At 41.2% G+C, this 23,250-nt stretch overlaps 1 protein-coding gene across 6 annotated transcripts in view; it reads right to left on the reverse strand.

The window, feature by feature from the left end:
- Positions 1-229: 229 nt before the first annotated feature.
- SLC66A2 (solute carrier family 66 member 2) overlaps positions 230-23,250 on the reverse strand; it is a 58,545-nt gene continuing 35,524 nt past the window's right edge. For 5 of the 6 annotated variants that reach the window (XM_083449218.1, XM_083449215.1, XM_083449219.1 and 2 more), the window contains 2 exons: positions 19,630-19,846; positions 230-3,742 (listed from right to left, as the gene is read on the reverse strand). In XM_083449218.1, coding sequence (XP_083305344.1) covers positions 3,535-3,742; positions 19,630-19,846 — 425 coding nt within the window. In that variant the 3' untranslated portion in view covers positions 230-3,534. The remainder of the gene's footprint in view (positions 3,743-19,629; positions 19,847-23,250) is intronic. The other variant, XM_083449220.1, reaches the window with a different exon arrangement.

Consider the following 23,250-nt stretch of genomic DNA (forward strand, 5'->3'; position numbering starts at 1 on the left):
ACTAGACAAGACACTCAACTTCATCAGCAAAATGTACACTAAAAAGGGCTATACAAATGATAAAATAATAATTCTGATCTGTTATTTTAGGAAACCAATTTATGGTGTCTGGAGCTCATTCACACCCCATCAATTTGTAGGATGGTGAGACAAACTGATTTCTACTGACATGCTGAACCCCCGCCAAAAGGCACGTCTCTATCTTACATTTGAAAGGAACAACAACAAATTCTGTGCACAACTGATTGGTTTATTTTTAAAAAAATGCAACTGATAAATCAACATTAGTGCCATTGAGATATTCCATACATTCAGCAGAAAGATGGATTTAAGATTTACTTAATCTCTGAACTCTGATGCGATCGTGGTTACACAGATTTCTTTACCTGTAAAAAGAACTGCATTTATTTATTTTTTAGCAAGTGATTCACTGACCACTGAGGTGCCCTTTAGATGGTCTCCCAGATATGTGGGATCTGTTTGCAGGCAAGCAGTTCACCTGTGGCTGGGAAAATGTTTCAATGATCCAACCATGGAGAAAGAGTGACGGGGTCTTTTCTGCAGAACTTGCACTGGGTCATTTAAACATTCTCCCAGGCACATAGAAGCCAATCACAGACTAGCATTCCTACACACCTGGGAGAATGTCTAAAAGACACCTGAGATAGCTGTGGTCCCACTGGAACTGTTGTTAACTGGCATGCCTGAAAACAGCCCTTGTGCCTTTCCCTAAATACCTTGAAATCTGGGATTCAGGGGTACCCCAGCTCCTGTTTAGATGCCACAGATGAATGTAGTGTTTTTAGACACAACTCTATTGGCTTTTCTTCTGGCATTGGCAATCCTGGCATGAAGGAAATTGTTTGGATATTGACAACAAATGGTTATCAGTTTAACAGATCTAACTGTGAATCTGTGCACAGTGTCCTGGGAAATATTACCAATTTTACCATCAATAATACTTGTTAAACAAAGAGGCATGGGGGATATGCACAGACTAAGCTAACACACACTAGCCGAGTCTTAAGCCCCTTTTCAAAGAACAATAGGGTGGGGGGAGAGACTGCCCCATACAAAAATAAAGCACAGCGTTGCAAGTTACTGTTATGAAATCCTGTTGTACAAGTAGAAATACAATCCTCATTACAGCAGCATACAAGGGAAATAGAACTGTGGTGGAAATTTATAATTTAAAAGACAAATGCCCAGAAGTTCTAACACAGCCAGAACATTTGTGAAAAGGAGAGCAATTAAACATTCATATTCTGCCATGCCACATAACATCAGCTAGGTAAGGTCACTTCAGGCATTAGGGAACAAGCATGGTAGCCAATCAATAGCACAAAGTCTGAGGTCAACCATAGTGCTTCACACTAAGCTCTCAATAAAACAGTTTTCCTGAGGTTCTGTTTATATGCCAGCCAGGGAGGAAGAGATCCATACAGCTACTGCAGAGTGGTAGTAGCCTCTCCTCTTCTTTAAAAAAAACAGTCTGATCTCCAGGACAATTTGCTCCTCAGACATGGAGTGTCTAACTGGTTAGAAGAGGAAGTCCAGCCAGTTTTGAGGTTGTTCCGTACTCAACAGACGAAGAAATTAGAAGCAAATGTGCAAGTGCAGAAGGCAAATAATTCCTTTCCTTTCCTTTTTTTAAAAAAAAACCTGATAACAATTATGAAACTTCTCTGCCTTTTCAGTACAGAGAAGATTTGGCACAGCCAAATGTATCAAACGAGGAAGATGTCCAGCTAAAAGCAGCTTTCGTAGATCAAACGTGCAAGTGCATCAAGTTTATCCATTTTTTGAAAACGTTTTAGTGGAGGAAAGCAACCACTTTAACAGGTGTCTATTGCTGACCCAAAATATCATCCACGTAGCAGTTTCATCTAGCACTGGAGAATATATGTTTCTGGACAACCATGGCTTGTGGAGAGGAGAAAACAGTTCCTGAAGCACAGCATGTTACCGGGTCAAAGCAGGTTCCTCCTGGCAAAGAGGAGTGGTTTGAAAAGTGGAACAGTTCAAGCTGTGCAGTTGCTGAATTCTAGATCAAGTCTTCAGTAAAGGAAGTATGCAGGTCTGAAACTGGCAAACATATTTTAGGTACAGATTTTCCCCAATCTTCATCTACGTTGCATGTGGATAACACAAATTCCCACCTGTATTTCATATACTGGCCATGGAACTTGCAAAAAGGAAGCAATCTTCATGATCTTATAGGGCTAGAAATACTGTTAGGATTCTTCCTCCTCAATATTTGGCTAATGCAAAGAAGACATTTGGCATTAAATAATACTAAGGAAAGTGTCAAGTTTCAGCTTTCTTTTTGAAAAAGAGGCCTGCTGTGTTATTCATCACTAGGCAATTGCTCTTCTTCCTCCGAGGGGCTCTTGCCTAGCCTGGTCTACCTTTCATTTATTGGAGCAGACTGCACACCCAGGTAGTTTATTTTAGTCTAAGATGCAGTTATATAGACAGTGCTCCCATTGTCAGTGCAGCTTAAGACTATATGTCGGAAGGCATTTCACTGTGCCCATGCTGGAAAGTCTCAGCTATGTAACACTGCTGGCTTCACCGCCAAACATATATGGGCACAGAGAGTTCAGATTAAGGCCTAGGCTACACATTTGGGTTCTTTCTGGCTTTACCCCTTCCAAACGGCTACTGTCATAAATCCTTCATTGGGTCTTTTGGCAATGCCTCTACAGGGTTTCTCAACCTGCTTGGCATTTTTCCTCAGGTCTCTTATGACTGTAGCCACTTCAGAAAGAAGGCTGAGTTGTGTTAGACGCCTTCCTTCCTTCCCTTCTTTCTTCACAGCAACAAGTCGAATGCCAATTCATTATTTTTTTCATCTGGCCATAGCATCACCCACTCCACAACCACACCTCACACTTTGATCTATTAATTGGACACACTGGTCCAGCAGTGTGTGCTTAACACATTTACACTGAATAAAATACATTTTCTTTACATCATTCATTTACCCCTTTCTTCCTAGCTGCAGCCTCCATCACCATTTGGAAAAAACAATTTTAACATTTCTGCCGATAACTGCATTGCCTTCATGAGTCCTAACTGAAATATAACAGACATTCCAAAAGTATGACCCTTATACATTTTATATAAATAGGTAAAAGCTTCAGACAAAATACTCCGATTCTTGTGATTGAATTTTTTTTAAATAGCACTGAAAAACATCCAGCCCTTGAGTAGGTACACATACACACACTCACACAAGCACATATATACGAAGCGTGATGAGTGAATAAGACTTATAGATATGTCCATTTATATATATATATATTTAAAAAGCACCCTCATGTGAGCCCCAAAAAGAAAAATCCATTCCGATGGATTTGGAACACAAGGAAAGCAAATAATTAAAAACAATGCCAGGCCTGATACCTGGCTAGGTTTCCATGTTGGACGCTTCTATTTGCAGCCCATCAGAAACACAGTATTTACAACTGAAAGTGAAGCTGCAAGGCTGGCTCCAAATATTTTGACTGATAGCTGCCTCCACTTTGTGCTTTAAAGTGCCTTCGTACTGGCTGGGTGTGTTGTGTGTGAAGCTGGCTTTTGTGGGTAGCAGCTGTAGAAGTAAACCTGCAACAGGATGGTCATATCCACAAAGACCTGTAGAAGTCCACAGATAGAGAACTGGAAGGGAGCCTGGTTCACAAGGAAGTACATGGTCTTGAAGGTGTCACCACTGGTCCACATCAGCACCATCTTGACACTTAACAGGGAGAGAAAGGGAAAGCACTTTTAAGAAGAGGGAAAATGGAAAACTGAAACAAAGAATTACAACCGTAGCACAGCGTTTTAACTGTAACTGATTGAATATGAGTGACAGTTAGGATAAGCAAAGCACAATCAGCAAACTTTATTATCTTCTGCTACAATGCATGGCAAATCTAACATTAATGTGGAGAGAGCTTTTGTCTATACTTCTGCAGAGTAGCCAGTCATAAGCCATATAGTTCATACTAAAAATCAAAAGAATGTCACAGTACATAAAACAGAGAAAGCAAAATGTCTCTTTCAAACACACACACACTTTTATTAATTTTTCAAATGCATAAACAGGTTCCTATATTAGAAGCTGAGATATTTAGCTTTTGAAACCAGTTATGACTAACCCAAGGTTATTGAGAATGAGCTGGTTTGGATCCTCATATTTTGGCTTAATGCATGAACTTTTTACCCACACAAGCAGCTCAAATCATAATTAATCTAGAAAGTATCCAATTAACCACAGTTTCCTGTTTGACCCAAAGCAGATAACTATGGTTACCATTTTCAAAAAAGCCAGACTCTTAACCCAACTTCAAACCACGGTTTTAAATATTGTGTCTGGTTCTAAAGCTGGCAAACACAGTTTCCTAGCTTGGGTGGAATGGAAAACTTTGGTTAAATAGAGCCTTCCTGGTTTAACTGAGGCCTGTGTGAAGAGAGAAGTCATCCTTCTACTTTTAGCACCAATATAGTCATAAAGGCTTGCTTTGGATGAGCATAAGATAGAATTTTAACTCGAGCCTTCCAGGTTCACTCCCCCTTCCATTTATTTATATTGGTTTATAGCTTATTCCAACTCACTAGACAATCAGATTATGCACACATACCAAGAAATAAGACAGTGTCTCCAAGTATATAAATAATTAAAAGAAGGAGTACCTTAATCATCACTCATTACTTCATATAAACTACCCTTGTGAGTCCTAAAGCACAATATTATTGAAACTTTTCTTTCTATTCAGGTATAATATTGAAGTGAAGGAAGTCGGAGATAGCTTTTATAATGTAAAAAATAAATTTTCATTAACACACTCTCAGTAGTGAAAGTGAAAACCACTGCCAGTTTTTAAGTGCCTGTAACAGTCTTAATGCATTATAAATGGACATATTTTTAATGGAATTATAAGCAGCGCCCAGTAAAAGCTTTGGAGTTCATTGTTATAATAACCTAAAATACATTATGCAACGTGTATGAAATATAATTGAAAGCGATGAGCACTTCAGATCTTATTTACAAGTAATCAGACGCAACCATGTGTGTGACAAAATAGGGAAAACGTCCAGCATTTCTCTAACCAGTGAGAGAGAAAATGGAAGCAAAGAGAAAAGTGAAATGAGACAAGTTTATACTCTAGTTGACAACAGTCCACACAAAGAAGGGAAGATCCGTGTTAGGGATATGGTTATTTGTTTATGGTTCAATACAAGTCATAAGTAAAATAAAATATGAGGTGTGTAGAACAGTCCCCAATGTGGCAACTAAGAAATAAGCTCCACTGCATTCAATGGTATTTAATCTGTATTAAGAAGGCTCAGAATTACAGCCTAAACACAAGTCAACTTGTGTTTTGAAGAAAGCAAAACTATCACAGCTGCACATACATTTCATACAAGCCCAGTTATAGAGATCACAAAATAAGCTTATGCAAGAGATAAATTAATGCTTTAAAATGATCAATCCTGAAGGAAGGGTCTTCATGCTACGAGAGTTGCAATCCTCTCACATGCTACTTAAGATGCCCTAAGATCTCAGTTTCCTGGGGATGGTGCCTGAAAACCCAAAAGCAAAACAGGAAGGACTTCATAGAAGAAGAGGCAACTTATCATAGGATTCAGAGCTACTGTCATTGGTGGTGACTGTTGCAAATGTAACTGCAGTCCGTTCTGCTCATGCTAGGACTAGCAGAAAACAAGCTACATGCTCACAAACCACATGGGGCATGCACTGGGAAACTGTTGAAAGCCCTGGATGCAGATACAGCTCTCTTGCATGAATCGATACCAAGGACAGCAATCAAAAGTGCAGCAGGGGGTTGCTTTCAGCCTTAAGGAAGACTGCCATTGAAATTGCACAGAGCATTTCTCAACATTTTAGTAACCCATAAGCTCCAACATTAAACCCTATGTATGCTTTGACGTTCTCATTAAAGTATTGAGACAACGGTGTTTATGGTAGCCTTTGATGCTGTATTGTGTGCAGTCTAAGAACAGGAATGATTCTACACAGTGTTTCAGTAATATTCACTATGCATCTTCAATCCCAACCCATGGGAAGCGCTGTGGAGGCAAGACAAAACTTAGAAATGGATACATGGACATCCTAAACTTCTTTTTAACCCTGAACAATAATAAACCTAGGCAATTTATAACACACACACACACACACGTCTTATTTGACTGTGCTTTTTAAATGCTGCTTTAAAAAATATACAAAAGAAAAACATTTTCTGATGTTTTAGTTAATGCCACATATTTTTTCAATATGCTGCAGTCATTCTTACTCATTTATCCATGCTTTGTATTTCAAGCCCACTTAAGAGGGAAGAAAAGATAAAGCAGCGCAGTTACAACCCCCTCCAGTTTAGTAAAAGTGTGTTTGGCCAGAGGGCCAGGGAGGAAAAAAAGGGAAAGTTGCCCCCACTCCATGCCCACTCAGGAACTCATCTGGTACAATTAGTGACACTGGAAATTTCTGCTTCATGTGTGCCCCCATTTATGATATTATTGTCTCTTCACTGCACAAACTCAGCTTCCCTGATGAATAAGGGAATGACTTTTTTTTTTTTTGGCATATATCTAAGAAAACCAGGCTAGCTTTGCAGACACACCACTTTTTCCTATTCAGTCATTTCAGAATTTCATATGGGAGAAAGAGACTTTTGTAAGCTGAATAAAGCGTTGCCTTCTGTGAAGTCCAACAGCCGCTCAGAATTTTTTTTTTCTTTTTTTTAGGATGGGGTGGGGGGAGAAAGAAACCCCAGATAGGCAGGAAGCTAGAAGTAGCACACAATCTGCCTGGAAGCAAGAAAGAAGCCAAGTGCATGGACAGATAAGGAGGATTTCATTTCACAAAGGTTATTTTCCCCATTTTGAGCGGCTGTTCTACGGAACAATTTTCCTCTCCATTAGTAGAAGGGGGAAGAGATATGCAACAATGCAATCATTTAATGAAAGATACAAGAAGGCATTTTAACAAGCTGGGAATAAGCTAAGGAGACTTTGAAATCCCGCCGACTTCAAAATAAAAGGTCCAGAATGTGCAGAACTCAAATTTTATTTACCAAGTGTCTAGCAACCATGTAATGTGCCGATCCATGTATATCAAACATGTAACAAGACTGTGTTAACGGTAAAATTCCAACAGGGGAGAATTTAGTCTGACCCAAATGCTGCTTTTACTAACACTAACATTTCCATATTGGACTATAAAATACACTATAGACCCAGGATTCTGAAGCTTCAAACAAACAGCAACAAACAAACAAACAAACAAACAAGAAAACTTGTTGCAGAATTTGGCAATCTCAGAAGTGTAAGATTTAAGACAGAAAATGAATGCTTCCACTATAGTACTGCATGGTCAACTCAAGGACAATCCCCAGCTCCTGGAGTTGCCACCAAGTTCAACTGGTCAATGGCCCTACAAAACCAACATTCACACTATACAGCTCTGCAAAATGCAAGTCCTGCTGCAGCCTCCAAATTTCCCGAAAAACAGAAAACAAGCAGTGTATGCCAGAACCCACAAAGCCAATACAGTGGTACCTCAGGTTAAGAACCTGATTCGTTCTGGAGGTCCGTTCTTAACCTGAAACTGTTCTTAACCTGAAGCACCACTTTAGCTAATGAGGCCTCCCGCTGCCGCTGCTGTGCGATTTCTGTTCTCATCCTGAAGCAAAGTTCTTAACCCGAGGTACTATTTCTGGGTTAGCGGAGTCTGTAACCTGAGGTACCACTGTACATTTACAGCTTCAACTTCGTTAGTGTGTATTGATCACAGGAGGCTCTCCTCGCAGAATTAAGTTTTTCCAACTGCAGAATTAAACACACTTTGTTGCAGATCTCCAGTGGGCTGCTCTTCTAAGTTACTGTGATTTGTCACTAAAGGACCCATCAGTTTGGGAAATGTAAACGGCTCCATGGCTGTCAGGAAAACAAAGCAGCAGGGCCAGGCGGGGATCAAGCATGTGGTGAACCGAGCCGCAACATGGCTGGTTAACTAGCAAGAGGTGCAAGAGTAACATCGGGTCTTGCAACAACACATATGCCAGAGGGAGCGAAGGAAGCAGGAGCTGCTCTGAAAGAGATGTTATTGCCAGAGGCTCAAGCAACAAAAATAGCACTTCCCAGCGATGTAATGCACTCCAATGGTATCCAGTGACAACACACCTCCCCAGTACAAGCGCTTTTCTTATAGCTGTGCTCTTCAAAATTACTACTTTAAAGAACGGTATGCAAATGCAACAATCCAGTTATGCAATGCATAAAACTGCATTTACCACACACCGGCCTTTTCCCAGCAGTACAGGCATGTAATTTAAAATATGACAGAATTGATATTTATGCGACTGCAATTTATTCTCAGAAAAAAACACCCAGCACCCCCCTCTCACTTTCTTAGTCAAGATACTACTTTTTGTGCACTGGCAAGGAGCACCCTGCTATCCATGGGAAAGATACATTTTGCAGTATATTTTGCATACCACGTGCCACATTAAAAGTAAAAACTTCAGTCAGTCAGATTTCTACTGTATGTAGCAAGTGGCCATTACAAAATTAACGTACACAAAAACAAACAAGACAGTCCAAGAGAAAGTTAAACATAGAAAATATTCAGAAATGCAAAAAGTCAAACGTTAAACATTATTATAAAGTTCTGCAAGTCATCTAATATATTTTTTTTAAATCTCCTTTGACAGCACTGCTTTGGGTCAAACCTAGTATGATTGACATTTACACCTGCAATGTTTAAAAAAGCATGCTCAAACCTAGTCATCTCCAGCTTTTTCTAGACCTAAGCAAGACATCATGGATTCAGGGTTCATATTGAAATATTTAAGAAAAGGTTATTCTATAAGCTACCCCAGGCAATGCAGTCCATTGCCCTGCTACTCTTTCCTTGAGATTTTAATGTATATTTCCCTACATTCCACTTTGCACACTGTCAGGTTAGCACTTAACCTGAAACTTGGGAAGCACTTATGAAACAATCTCTGAATACAGAATTAACCCATTTTTGAGCTTCAAGCATTGAACAGCCAGTTATGCAGACTGCCCAAATCGGACCACAGTGAAGGTCTTCTGTAATGTGGACTGCCAAGAAGGTGCATGTATATTCATTGCTCTGGAAAAGCATCAAGTGTCTTTCAAAAATAGATGAAGGTGTGTCCTAAACCATTTCTATTTAATCCCTTGTCTGTGTCTTTCTACTAACGAGAATGGGAAACCATTGTAGCTTCTCTCCTTTGCAGTGGCCCCTAAGTGTTCGGGTTCTGATCCTGAGCCAAAGCAGAAGTAGAAGCTGGAACCCCAGAAGACAGGGCTGGCTAAACTCTGAAACATTAAGATAGCAGCTGGATTTCAGGGCAATCCAGAAACACAAATTATTAAGGAGAAGCAGAGGTCAATCACAATGAAGCAGTTCCAAAGGGGGGGCCATCAGATAGCATGGTTTAGAGGTAAAGCAAAAATCAAACACAAAAGTGGGCACGTTTCCAAGAGCAAAGTACAGTGGTACCTCGCTTCAGGTTACAGACTCTGCTAACCCAGACATAGTGCCTTGGGTTAAGAACTTTGCTTCAGGTTGAGAACAGAAATCACGCAGCGGCAGTGGGAGGCCCCATTAGCTAAAGTGGTACCTCAGGTTAAGAACAGTTTCAGGTTAAGAACGGACCTCCATAACAAATTAAGTTCTTAACCCGAGGTACCACTGTATTAGCAAAGGTCCAAGGCCCAGGGTCAATGAGGGTAGCAGGAAGTAGGAACAGGAAGTTGGGTGCACAGAGCCAACGACCAGCAACTGAGAGTCTTCATTGGGGAGTTATGTAGACTGGTCACCCAGTCCCCACCGACATCTGTTAGGCCAGCCTTCAAGGTTGTCTGCTTCTAAGTAGGTCCTTTTCTCTTGAGAAGTCTAGTTCTTTTGGACTTGAGCTATACACTCAGTTGAACAGTGGATGTCAGTGCCTGCATCTTCTGATGCCAGTATTCAACAGCCGAAAGAGCAGCAGCAGGTCAATTGGGAACGTCTTTCATGGGTCTTTCTGGGTCCTCTACTGCTGATGGGCCTGGCGACCCTTCTCCAGAGATGTTGGGGGTGTCTGGGGTAGCACTGGAGTCAGGAGATACCATAAGGTCTTCAGTCTTCATGTCACTGGGGTTTTCATCTTAGGGGTCATCCTGGCTTAGGCCTGGATGATACTTAGCCAAATGAAAACTAGCACAGGGCATGGTTTATTGTTGAGGACACATTCTATGTTAGATGGAAGAAAACCTCTTTTACTGGAGACCATGTAAACTCCCTATGGATTACCAATTCAGACATTTCCACAGTCTTTTCCACCCGAAGGCATAGAGGCCATCTTGTAACGTATGATGACTATATTCAACCAATTTGCCAAAGACAATTTTCATTTAAGCAACTTGGTAGCTCTTAAGTACATGTACCTTGGGTAGCTCAATAACAAAGAGAAATCTTGCAAGTGGGGATTTTTGTGACTCTGTGCTGCAAGAGAAACTGAATGTGCATACAGCTACTAAAATGGCAAAGGAGTTATTCTGGATCAAGTTTGTGAACACAGACAAATGGTCTTGCTTCAGTTACATGCTTGCTGCCAGGATAATGGCAAATTGTTTCTTAAATCCAAGCCACAGAATTAGATTTCTAAAATATACATGACTTTCCAGCACTTCTCTCTCTTTCTCTCTTAGTGGGTAAAGACCTCAGGTGGGTCATTACTACACTGTGGTACATCTCACTGTGCAAAATGTTTGTTTTACTAGTCTCAGTTATAAGACTCCCAGTAGAAATCTCACCATTATTAGTGTCATCTATCTGGTCTGACTGCTTATGCTAGCTTGCATCTGCCCTGAGCAAGTATTTTTACTGTCAATTCTTTGAACTTTCACTTAACCATTACTTACACTTTTCTGCTTGCTACTTGAAATGCATTATGAAAGATTGGGTCTAGAGGGTTTTGTCTTCCCATCAGCTGCCACCACTTTGTGGAGAATCACCACCTCTAGCCCCTATTATGTAGAGCAGCATTTCCCAACCTTGGGCCTCCAGCTGTTTTTGGACTACAACTCCCATAATCCTCAGCTAGCAAGACCAGTGGTCAGGGATGATGGGAATTGTAGTTCGAAAACAGCTGGAGGCCCAAGGTTGGGAAACGCTGATGTAGAGGAATCCTACTGTTAACTAGGGATAGGGCGGAATTTGGTTTGCATATCTCTGGGTGCTTAGCAATTTCTAGTTGCTAGGTGATTAATATCTGTAGGTACAATATCCCATTTTCTATTTATACACTCTTTTAAGATCCCTGTCTCATACAATTTAAATAAAACCTCTTAAATTATCAATGCAGCATTTTAATTCCAACTTGTTTCTTCAACCGCCTTTTACTACACATAGTAGCAGAGTATAGATATGAGACAAACAGAACTGGAAAATATGCCAAGTTTATTAAAGATAATATAAAATAATAATAATAAATGGTTTGCTTGCAGATTGGTTATTTAATAGTATGTGGAATAATAACTGTTCAAAATAAGTTGCTGTTGCTTTAAATCTGCTGCTGTCACTTGGGCTTTGACTAGATGAGCCTTGTGGTTCCTTCCAACTCTAAACTTCTATGATTCTATGACTCTTGAGACTGCTGCTGTCCACCTGACAGACATACATCAGTTTTCCTCTGAAGTCTTCTTTCTCCTGAAGGACTTAGCCGCAAAGGTCTTAAAGGTCTTCCTGTGGCCAGCCACTGACTAGTCAGAAGTTAAACTGGAGAACTGACTCCGGGGTTTTGCTTTCCTGGGTGGCTTCCCTAAGCTTCTGCCATCAGGGATTCTGAGCTCACTTTCTGCATCTTTAGTCTTTTCAGTATCTTCACCCTCTGAGCAACCAACTGCAGCTTTCATGACTGACAGACCGAACAATATTTTGCCCACCCTTATACTGCCTCCAGCCAGAACCAATTTTACCAATCATCAGGTCCTTCCTGGAATTCTGATTCTTCACTCATGTACACCTAAGGACAAATTCTGAACAGAATACCCACTAAAGGGCCAATCACAATTTAACCCTTGTCCATTCTCTTGACCCACAGAGAAGCTAGATTCTGCTCTTAACTGCCATAACAGAAAACCTTGCATGTTGACAAAACACCTATTTGTAAAATGTTCCAGCCTAAGTCGTTTCTCGGCAGACTGCCACATGTACATTGGCCTGGTTTTGCATGTTAAAACTAAGCTGAATTATGGCTAAGCATAAACAAGTCTACATGTGGGTACAAAAAACCATGTCTAGCTTGCTCCTGCTACCATCCTGCTGCTATCATGCTACCCACAGCCCTGATGTGGGTTGCTTTAGTGTTACACAAGAACCCAGGTTCAAGGTTTGTCTCACTACAGACAAAACTTAAGCTGTAGCCAAAGACTGCTCTTTGCTTACTGCCATGGTCTGTCTGGGAGACAAAAACCACGAGCTTGGATATGGACAAATCATGGCTTAGTTCTGGTTAGTGCTTCGTCAGGAAGGAGCAAAGCAGCTGCAATTTTTGCAGTAAGTACGCACAAGCTCAGTTTGTTCATGCTTAACCAAGGATTATCACTTAGTGTGAACTAGGCCTTAGTATCTTTTCTGGCTTCAGTCAGAAGTGAACTGTCAGTTTTACCCTACACAGTTGATCCTTTACACAACAAGGTACATTCACATTTTCGCTCACGGTGCAACCATTTCTTCACATATGCAAATACTGCCAAGAAAATAGAAGCAAAGAGGGTCAAGAATGATAAAGTTTCCTCTCTAAAATTCTAGAGTGCTTTCACCGAACAAGTCAGTACACAAATTTTAAAATGCTACATGTCTCTTCCTCAATGTAATGACACCCTAACGATATATATGCCATGAACATCAGTGCAAGTGTTATTCATTGGACAAATAAGATGCCCAGAATCTTAAAAGGCTCTTGCAGCAGCAGCCTCCCCAAATATACTATAATAAATGTGTTAGTTTTCAAAGTGCTGAAAGACACTTGGCTGTTTTTGTAAGTAAACTATGCACATGATTGCATTCTTAGTATGGCTTTATTGCAGAAAGTCTATGACATGTGCCATCATAAATTTATTTATTTATTTTATTTACTTGCTTGATTTATTTATCTCCCAGCTTTCTCCCAATGCAGGGCCCCAAGGTGGCTCACAACATGAATTAAAAAGAGACAGCAAGGAAGCTAGTTAAAGGAAAATGCAAGCCATGAAATCAAAGAAGCTGTTGGGAATTTAATGGCAATCAAAATTCCAGATTGATAATAATAATGCAATCCATGTCCCAAGCTTCCAAACAGTGTGCTTTTATTAATGGGGACATTTTTAAAAGAACTGGCAGCTTATGACAATTTCACATCAGATTGCACCCTAAAAATATGGAATTCCTGAATGAGCAGGTAATCGTCCCTCTTTAAAGGCTGACGGGATGCAAAAGTTGGTCAACCATTAGGAGTTCTAAATTTGAAACTCATTCCGGCATGCCAATGTGCACAACCTCAGGAAGGAATTTCTTATGTCACTTTGCAGCAATCTCTCTGGCATTACAGCAACACTGACAATCTCAAGAGGAAGCAGTATGTCCAGCCCTCGTCTATCACAAAAACCAGTTGACCGGAATTGGGAAGGAAGAGCTCTGGCGGTTATTTTTAGAACATTGGCATGAAGCAGAAACCATATCCCTGAGTGAGTGCATAACATAATATCAGTGGTTTGTTACAGCATACTTTTTTTTCGGGGGGGGGGGGTATATGCAGCCCTTCAGTAAGAACATATGATAGAAGTTTCGCAGCAGAGAAAGATGATCCGGAGTGAAATCTGTGTCACGTTCATGAAACAACTACATCAACTTGGAATGTGTTTACCATTGATGGACTTGCCTCAGAGTGGGTGGGAATTAAGGTCAAATTCCTCTACCAATCACAGAGAAGCAGAGGTCAGCAAGAACCTACCCACGTCAACATCTCTCTGGGTGGTTGAACACTGGCACCAAGCAGCACATGTGCGGAACACAGATTCTAAGGCTTCCAGGGTATTTTCTGATTTGCAGTGTGTTTCCTTGGCATTGCTAGATTCACATTAGCAGCTCACCCCACAGGGTTATAGTCCAGAAGCAGCCTTATTCCAAGGATAGTGCATAAAGCAGACCTACAGGCAACAGCTGCTTCATGAACACAGATGGCTTCTAGATTTTCTCTGTGTGTGTGCGCGTACACACATATATATTACCCTCTTGTTCTGATCAGAACAATATATTGTGAATTTTGATCTCATGCAACCAGTTCTCCCAAGCAGATACATGTTGAATCAAATGGATCCCTAAATGCTCTCTCTTTTTTTTGGGAGGGGGGTTATCTGATAAGCAGAGTCAGCAGTCTTGCTCATGGAATAGCACAAGACGTGAAACCATCAACACAATTGCACCCAAGGTCCCATTTCCAATGCTGTGAAGCTTCCTGATATGTCAGAGACCACCAAACAATGACACAGGCACAAGACCTGTCATGAAGACATCCGGAAACACACTAATTGTGCCTACTAAGTGGTGGTAAAGGCAGAAAAATAAAAGCTTACATTACTACGTCCATCACATCTTCAGGTAACTATCCAGCTGAGCTTTTTTGAGTGGTTTGGGGTTTACTTATGTCCACCCCCATGTAAGAGCCATCAGCAGCTCGCTGTAACAACTCTGCAAAGCATTCTGAAGACAAAATGCACTGTTTCGTCCTATTTTATGGCATCAGTTTCAATTTTCAAGGCCTGAGAATGTGATAAGACACTTGTAGCAGGATGGCTTACTTCCCTATTCTGACTTCTTAAAGCTACCCCCCCCCCCCCGAATGGACCTGGACCTGGCAGTTTATTCCAAGGAACCAGAGGTTTATTCCAACTATTGTCCCTTTCTGTGCAAGGCGAAAAGAGGGTGTGTATTAAATTGCAGAAACTGCTGGTTTGGAGACAGAAGTGCCCTAATGGGTGCCCACCTCTGTGACAGAGGCAGGGGGAATGTGACCCTGTTAATCTTGCAGATCTCTTTTGATGCTACTGTTCACAGTATTCTCCTGGATCGTCTCCATGTATTGTTGGCCAAAGGCATTCTTCTGAATCATCTTTACACACTGGGGGAAGAAGCACGGCATTTCAGTGGTTTGATTACCACTGTGTGACTGTGCGACTGTGCCACAGCCCCCTAGCAAACCGTGGGGTGCTGCAAGGCGCTACACTGCATCCAATGCTATTTAACATCTATATGCAGTCACTTAAGTCATATCTCCCTTTGACTGCCAGAGAGCAACGCCATTTGGGAACAGGGGCCATGAAAATGGATGAATTGTGCACCTAAACTCCAGGCCATGGTGCACATAAACAAGCGCCGGTTATTTACCTTTTTATTCATAGAAAGAATTGAGAACACCAAGTGCAACAGTGTTCTACTTATTTCTAATATGAATTCTACAAACAATTTAATGAGAGGTTATTATTGCTTTGGGGAACAATTCTTGCAGGCTGAGGGTCACAGCAGAACCCACTATTATTAAATATAAATTTATTTAATCCTTCTTCTTGCAATCCCCTCAAGAAGATATGAATTTATAGTGGTAATAAAATATTTAAACCCCAAGTTCAATTTAGCTGGTACCATGCCAATGATTCATATCTTTGTCTTATTATATTCTCTCCACGGTCTGTCCATGCTATTTAAATATTAGGAGGTTTTCAATTACAGTAGAATATGAAGTCTCTCTCTCTTTCTCTCTTGTAAATATAAATAAATATATTAAAGTTTTCCTATTATAACTTTAATACACCCCATAGCCTGAATCAATGGTCTTAAAATACAAGTGTTCCACACGAGAGCTAGAGAAAATATCCTTAGTTAATTTTTGTGTCTTAATCACACCCTTCAGCAAGAGAAAGCTTTGGTACATTTAACACCAGGGACATATAAAACTCCATAAATGGTGTTCTCCTCTACTGTTTCTCTCTTCTCCCATGGCCATCATCAGACATAAGGAGCTTCCCACAATGCACTTGAATTCATCAATCTCCTTGTAGTGCTAAATCCCGCTTAATGTTACCAACAAGGTAATAAGCTGCAAGCAGTAATTTGTTTAGAGATTGTAATGTGTGCTGACTGACACCAAAATTGTTCAACATGACTGAAGGGTAGAGGAACAACAGGGCCACTTTTAAGAGTTTCTTTGAGTTGCCATGGGGTGGTGAAACTCCAAAGGAGCTGAAGCTGCTGCTGCTGCCTGGCTGAAGAGCTAGAGGACCAGCAAGTGAAAGCACAGCCAGCTCCATCTTCTTGGTTCTGGTCTGGCCTTCCCACACACAGAGGGACAATCACAGGGAGATGTCCCCTGGAGCCACAATTGCTCCTGGATGGAGCATGCAGGCACATATACAAGCTCTCTTCCAAGTGTACTGCTCCAAAGCATCAAATGAAAACTGTGGGAAAAGGGAAGCTCAAACTCTGTGAAGTTGCACAGCAACCTCTCCTTCCTCCCTTCTCCTGCACTGCCCAGTCTTTCATCTGGTGAGACCATCTAACAACTAGTGAAATTGCAGCTACTGAGAAAATGCAAGAGCAGGGCCAGACCTGGCCTCTGAGGAGAGCTGGAGAAGGGTGGTGAAGATGTGGCAGGGGGAAAGGGAGTTGGCACGCCCTGCCTCATCACATATACCGCCCCCCTCAAATTGGTGGGCATTCTACAAGTATGTGTGGTTAAACAAATAAATATAAGCAATAATATTTTTCTTACGTTTATATCTCACCTTTCTCTCAATCATGGAACCCTAATGGGTAGGTGGTATCAAAAAAACAAAGATATTCTAATGAAAAAAACTGGAAAATGAGTCACTGTCTAGAGCAGGAATGACCAACATGCTATCGTACAAATGTTACAGGAGTACAATTCCCATCATCCTTGAGCACTGGCCATGCTGGCTGGTGCTGATGGAAGTTGTAGAGTCCAACATCTGGAGGACAGCACATTAGCTACCATGCTCTTCAAATTTCACACAGCAAGCACCATTTCCTGCTAACATTGAATAAAGTCAAACCATTGACCTCTCTAGTCAAATATGAACTGTTCTGGCTGACAGTGGGTCTCCAATTCTCAGGCAGAGGGCTTTACCATCAGCCGCTACCCTTTTCTAACTGAAAATGTTGGGGATTGAACATGCGACCTTCTGCAGGCAAAGCCATTGCTCTTCCACTGAACTACAAAGTAACACCATCTCCTTCCAAAAAATGGAAAACAAAAAAGGGGTTCCTGCTTACTGCATTCGCCGCTCCTTTGAACATAAACAGCTACTTGAAAGAAACCATCCTAACTCTCAAAACTGTTCATGTTTCAAATTGCTCTCCTGTTTCATGCTGATGTAACAAAACGAAATAAAAAAGCAACAAAAGACAAAAGCAGACAGTTTCAGCCACCAGATTTCCCTGCTTGTGCTGCCAACAACCATTAAAAAACCTCTCAGACCCATGACTCATCGGCTTCTGCTGGTGCACCTCATTCATAACTGCAATCCATTCATCAACACCAATGTGGCATTTAGTGATTAAATGAGGCTGGTTCTTTGCAATTCTTCTTTGAAAGAACATTCCTGAAGTGATTAAAAAAGAAAGAAAAGGCCCTCGCTTTGCATTAACCTTTGTAGAGCTCAAATCTTAATCAGCTTTTTTAAAAGACAAAGCCAAACAAAACAAAACAAAAACCACTGGACAAATGGCCACAATAGAATTGCCCAAAGTGTAAATAAGAAGTGGAGCTCCAGAGTTTCGGAAAAAAGTCTACATGGCCACGAGTCAGCTGATTAGCATACGCACAAAACGAAGTAACTTTGGAAGACAGAGTAAAATGGTTAGACAAGGATGGGGAACCTATTGCCATCCATATGCTGTTGGACTCCAGCTCCCAGCATCTCTGACCACTGGCCATGCTGGCTGGGGCTGATGGGAAGCCCAACAATATCTGGGAGGGCCACAGATTTCCCATCTCTGCAGCAGAGGAAAAACTGAAGAGCTGGCAAAGAGTATGGTAAAGAGTAGTGGCTAAGGCAGCAGGTGAGGATATGATGGTTATGAAGGAAGAGTAAGGAATGGTTAAGGGGTGTGTGGTAGAAGTTAAAGATGAAGACGACCTGGTAAGAAAAGGAAGTTTTAGAGGTAGATACCCAGTTTCGGACACCAATTCCATTTTGTGAACTATCATCTTTCCTTTTCTCAGACGTCACATTCTTGCAATATGTTAACATCCGGGAACTCTGAAATGATGCATTTATTTCCTAGTTCTTTTAATCAGATGATGTCAAAGAAATTAAACATAATCTAACCACCAGTGATAAACTGAATCCTCTCTTATAAAACAATTAACTTCCATTAAAATACTCATTTATAACAAGAAATGACTGGAGACTTACTGAAGTCCTGAGATGAATAGAAATTAAGCAATTCTTTACTTGATAGATGTTACTAATGTGCTATTCTGGGAGCTCTAGTACTTGGATGTCAAGATTAGAATGGTCATTAATAGAATTATAACTTCTCTGCCTAAATTCTCCGCTCTGCAACACACTCTACACCCAAAATGAGCTCCAAAGTCTTATTAAATAGCAACTGCAATGCAGATCTAAGTGGGGGCGGGGGAATTGGTTTATAAGTGATGCAGGCTTTCCTTAGCATATATTCCAAAAGTATATTAAATTACTGGAAGATACTCCATCTGAGCTCCCTTGGCAAGCTTCTCAGGCCTACAGTACAAGTATCGGTGGCCAGGACAATTACTATTCCTCATACACTTCACACATTTTTAACTTTTGGCTTATTTCCCTTCCTGTCCTTCTCGTGAATTTCAGAGAAACTCCAGAAGCTGTAGAGAAGAAAACAGGTAGGTGGACTGGACTCTGGTGCACTCAGATTTTCAAATGTGTGTGTTTGCATGGGTACATATACACACTTGAAACCCCAGGGTGGTGGTGGGGTTAAAACTGCTTGGGAAAACAATTTCAAGCTGGAAATGGCTAACAAGAGAAAAGCTACTCATATCCTGTGCCTCCACTTTGCTTCTCCTTATCAACCCTCCCCTCCTGGAAGCAGCTTTTTTCCTTTTCTGAAGGGGCCATCAAATGCAAGTTAGATTGCAATGTTGATTGGACACTGATGGGCTCACAGATTTTCAGATGGATGTCCTGCATGGGTATATACACATGTGAAACCCCAGGGTGGGGAGAAGGGTGAAGGTATAGGTATATTAAATTACCATAACCCAATGGCCCTTTTAGAAAAGGAAAAAGCTGCTTCAGAGAAAGGGGGCATTAAGAGAAAGAAGAGGCAGAAGAGTTCTGCAGCCCTTTTCTCTGTTTGCCATTTCCAGCTTGAAATTACCTTTCCAAGTAGCTTTCCCCCCTCGCCTCCCCAGAGAGTTGTTGTGTTATTTTCCTATTTTAATCAAAGTAGTTCTGGGAAGGCTGCCGAAGCAATGAGAAATAATTACGTGTGTGAACAGAGCCAGAAACGTGACTGAAGTATTTTAAGAGACATGCATACCATCTTACCTCATTCCTTCCGTTGACCTATTCTGATAGTTACGATAGAGCTGAGGGATGCCCAGCATGGCTTCAGTGAACACGGCAAGGAAGCCCAGAGTTTCAACAAAGACAGTTGAGTCAAGAGAAAGGTAAGTGATGTATCCTGTGACTCCCGTGAAAGCCAGAACACATTGCACATAATCTGTAAACTTGTTCCAGTGCCAGAAATAGTTCAAGTCAAAATCTGAAAGACAATGTTCATATTTATAAATAATAAACAAAAGCTCAAAAATAACCAATTCAATAAATAGTCTTTGGACATAAGGGGGTGGGGAAGTAATATTAGAATACTCAAGCAATGTAAAGAAACCAGGACAAACACTAAACTGGGAGATAAACTTGAGAATTTGACAAACACACTAACAAAAAATCATTAGTAATGAGCAGTGATAAGAAGCGTGAAGGCAGTAAAAACCAAGCATGTGGTGATGGATAAAACTTAGAATATGTTCATGGTACACTGCAGGGCAGCAGAATGAGGGATATTTAGATGACACAGGGTTCAGACACATGCTGCTATGATTTGCCACTAACCATGAGAAGGTTGCATCTGTATACATGAGAGAACAGAAAAGGGTGATCATAGTGCTAAAACACACTTTGCGTTATTTCTGAAAAGTCTTTCAGCCCGATTCCAAAATCTACCTAGAATGCAGCCCTCCAGGCCTCTCTACCTTGTCCTTGGAACCCTTCCCTTCTATCTCCAGGCCACATCCATGAATGGCCCTGCTCCATGCACTCGTCAACTGCTTTTGTCTGTTTTTGTATGGCGATGATAATGCTTGCTTGCTTTTTTATTTACTGACTTGCTCACTTGTATGGATGGGTGGGTGGAGAGGTGTAAGTATAGAAACCTCTGATTTTTGCATACCTGGAATGAAACCTACTGCATCCCTTGCTACAGCCAGTTTTCCTCCCCTCTAGCTCCACCCACCACTGGTATGCAGACCTGGAAGGAAAAGTTCTGGAGGAAAAGTTACCCATCCCTGATTTAAGAAAAACAACAAGAGACTGAAACAAAAGCCATGCTGATAAAGCACTGGGATATTACCACAGAGTACCACGATCATGCCACAGAACGAATGGCCACCAACAGAGAAGTCTGAGAATCTCAAGGCTGATTCACACATACATTGTCTCACTTACAAATTCACTTTTCAGTCAGTGTGGTTTATCCGGTCTTAGAGCTTGTTCAGAATATCTCCAGCGCCACGGTTTGGGGCATTGTACAAACGCCCTTTGCAAAGAGATCATGCACTCCCAATGATGGTACAGCTCACAAGCATATGTCCCCTTTGAAGGTACAGCTCATACAACTCTCTTTATCAGGAATGGGGAACCTGTGGCCCTCCAGGTGTTTTTGGACTCCAGCTCTCATCACTCCCACCCCAAATAGCCAACGGTCAGAAATGATCCTCCTATCTCTGCTGTATGGGGGAATATGAGCAAGTTTTACATTTGCATGGTACTAAGACTGTGGGTTAAACCACAGAGCCAAAGACTTGCTGATCAGAAGGTTGGCAGTTTGAATCCCTGCGATGGGGTGAGCTCCCATTGCTCGGTCCCTGCTCCTGCCAACCTAGCAGTTCGAAAGCACGTCAAAGTGCAAGTAGATAAATAGGTACCGCTCTGGCGGGAAGGTAAACGGTGTTTCCATGCACTGCTCTGGTTCTCCAGAAGCGGCTTAGTCATGCTGACCACATGACCCGGAAGCTGTACGTCGGCTCCCTTGGCCAATAAAGCGAGATGAGCGCCGCAACCCCAGAGTCGGCCACGACTGGACCTAATGTCTTTACCTTTAAGACATGGAAAGCGGATGCCAAGCATTCCCTTATTTTCTTTGGTCCAGAATTGTATCTAAAGTTAGTGCACACTGATGGGCTTGTGCACATGTTACACTGGAATGAGAGGGAGATATTACTAGGTTCTTTACTGGAGAGAAATCAGTTATCAAAGTTATGCTAAAAACAGTCAAATGCATTCTTAAGGGTACAATTAAACAGCTGTATTTTTTTAAAAAAATGCAAGTCTATTTTGGTGCATAATAATTTTTTTGCTCAGTTTCGGATACCACCAGCCCTTTCTTCCAAGAAGAAGTAAATAATGTCATGCTGCTTTCCAGAATTTCCTTCACCACTCCCTAATGTTGCTAATCTTTCCTCAGATAACTAAACTAGTATTTTAAATCATCACAAACAATAGGGTTTGAATATTCTGCAAAGCTGTTCTAAATAAGTCACGTTACATCGTGAAATAATTACTATTAAATGCCTTGGGGAAATATAAATAAAATGATATAGCAAATGACACTCCTGTGAAACATTGCTTCCAAAATTCACCCAATACCTTTGTGGCTTTAAAATATATTTTAAATGACTACATCAGTCTAGATTTGGGATGATTGTTTAGCAGCAGTTTATTTAACCCTTCCGTTCCACATCTATGATGGCTAACAACTTTTTAATGATATAGATGTCCATAGAAAATGTAGACGAAGACCATAAATTGCACTTTTACAACTTTTAACACTTAACTTGATGTTCTCCAAACATTTAATTTCACTAATTTTGATGGATAATGTTTTAAGAGTGTTGAGCCATACTGTAAAAATAAACAGATAAAAAGAGAACAAAAATATCTTGTTTTCTATAGAAACCAGGTTAAAACTAGCAGTTGTGTACACGCTACCAAAAAGAACAACCCAAAGCAGGTCTGGGATGTACACTATCTCCTAAGAAGAACAGGCAAACTAGAGGAAATAAAAGACAACAGGACAATACTGAAAGGAGTATTTGCTTGGAACATTAAAAATGGAAGGTGTTTCTTCCTCCCCCCTCCAAGTTCTACACAGATGAGCATTAACTTTCAGAGGGTAGCTATAATGAAACTCCCCAACCTATTACAGTCCAGTTACCAGCTGGCTATCTGCTCTAACAATATTTCAGAAAGCAGTGTGCCAGATTCCATGTGCTCGTAACAGAAAAGCAGGCTTGAGGGGTCTGGTGAGTACCAGTTTAATTGTTGCCAAGCGGTCTGTGATAGCAGGGCTCATCAAACACGGAGGCAAGCCATGCACTTCGGCTTCCAAAAAGGGAAGCTGCGCTAACGAAAGAAGCAAGGGAGGCAATCCGCTTTACATTTTTAAAAAGGAATAAAAGGCAGAGTGGCACTGAAATCCTATCCCATGGGTTAGTGTGTGTGATCAATAGTTTAAAAGCCGATTAAAACTTCACTGCTTCTACACAAAGGGGAGCTTGAGCAAAAGCCTCCGCCATATATTAGCCAATGTGTGGCGGGAGCAGCAGAATCATGTTGGCCAGCTCTACTCCTAATCTACACGCTGCAACATCTCCTGGCATCTGCAGGTTGAGAAGATGATTGGTGAGGGAGCCCTCAAAGCTGAAAGCATGTACACTGATTTGGGGGGGGGGGGCAGCAGGTGCCAGGGCCACAGCACCTGTCAAAACCTACTTCTATGCCTGCTCTTGGCCCTCCTAACACTGAACAGCCAGATCTAAGCTCTGTTTTAACTCCCATCAATACCTGCAGCTTTGCATTATTCTGGGACACAGTGAGAAACCAACAACT

The sequence above is a fragment of the Podarcis tiliguerta genome (genome assembly GCF_965153285.1).
Source record: "Podarcis tiliguerta genome assembly, chromosome: 7".
Lineage (NCBI taxonomy): Eukaryota > Metazoa > Chordata > Lepidosauria > Squamata > Lacertidae > Podarcis > Podarcis tiliguerta.